This window comes from Pygoscelis adeliae, unplaced genomic scaffold (genome assembly GCF_000699105.1).
Source record: "Pygoscelis adeliae isolate BGI_AS28 unplaced genomic scaffold, ASM69910v1 C10180393, whole genome shotgun sequence".
In the NCBI taxonomy this organism is placed as follows: Eukaryota; Metazoa; Chordata; class Aves; order Sphenisciformes; family Spheniscidae; genus Pygoscelis; species Pygoscelis adeliae.
Window position 1 is genome coordinate 1 of NW_008821159.1, and position 474 is coordinate 474.

The 474-nt window shown below is 67.3% G+C and overlaps 1 protein-coding gene across 1 annotated transcript; it reads left to right on the forward strand.

The window, feature by feature from the left end:
- Positions 1-22: 22 nt before the first annotated feature.
- Positions 23-464, forward strand: LOC103916355 (dimethylaniline monooxygenase [N-oxide-forming] 5-like; the record flags this gene model as incomplete). The annotated part of the gene is made up of 2 exons (XM_009323365.1): positions 23-217; positions 302-464. Coding segments are annotated over 2 exons (358 nt in total), but the record flags the coding sequence as incomplete, so codon positions are not given.
- Positions 465-474: the final 10 nt, after the last annotated feature.

A 474-nucleotide genomic window follows, 5' to 3' on the forward strand; every position in this document is an offset into this window, starting at 1 on the left:
AGCACCGAGCCGTGCCCTGCTCCCGCAGGAGTACCCCGAGGAGGGCCGCGCCAGCATCTACCGCTCCGTCATCATCAACGCCTCCAAAGAGATGATGTGCTTCAGCGACTTCCCCATCCCCGAGGACTTCCCCAACTACATGCACAACTCCAAGATCATGGAGTACTTCCGCATGTATGCCCGGCACTTCGACCTGCTCCGCCATGTCCGTTTCAGGGTGAGAGCTGGGGGAGCCCGGGGGGGCGGCGGCGACGGGTCCGGGGGGTGCAGGGTGCCTGACGCCTGCTCCCCCCGCACCCAGACCAGTGTGTGCCGCGTGGCCAAGCGCCCCGACTTTGCCACCACGGGCCAGTGGGAGGTAGTGACGGAGAGCGAGGGGAAGCAGGAGGCGGCCGTCTTCGACGCCGTGCTGGTGTGCACCGGGCACCACACCGAGGCACACCTCCCGCTGAGCACCTTCCCAGGTACCACCCC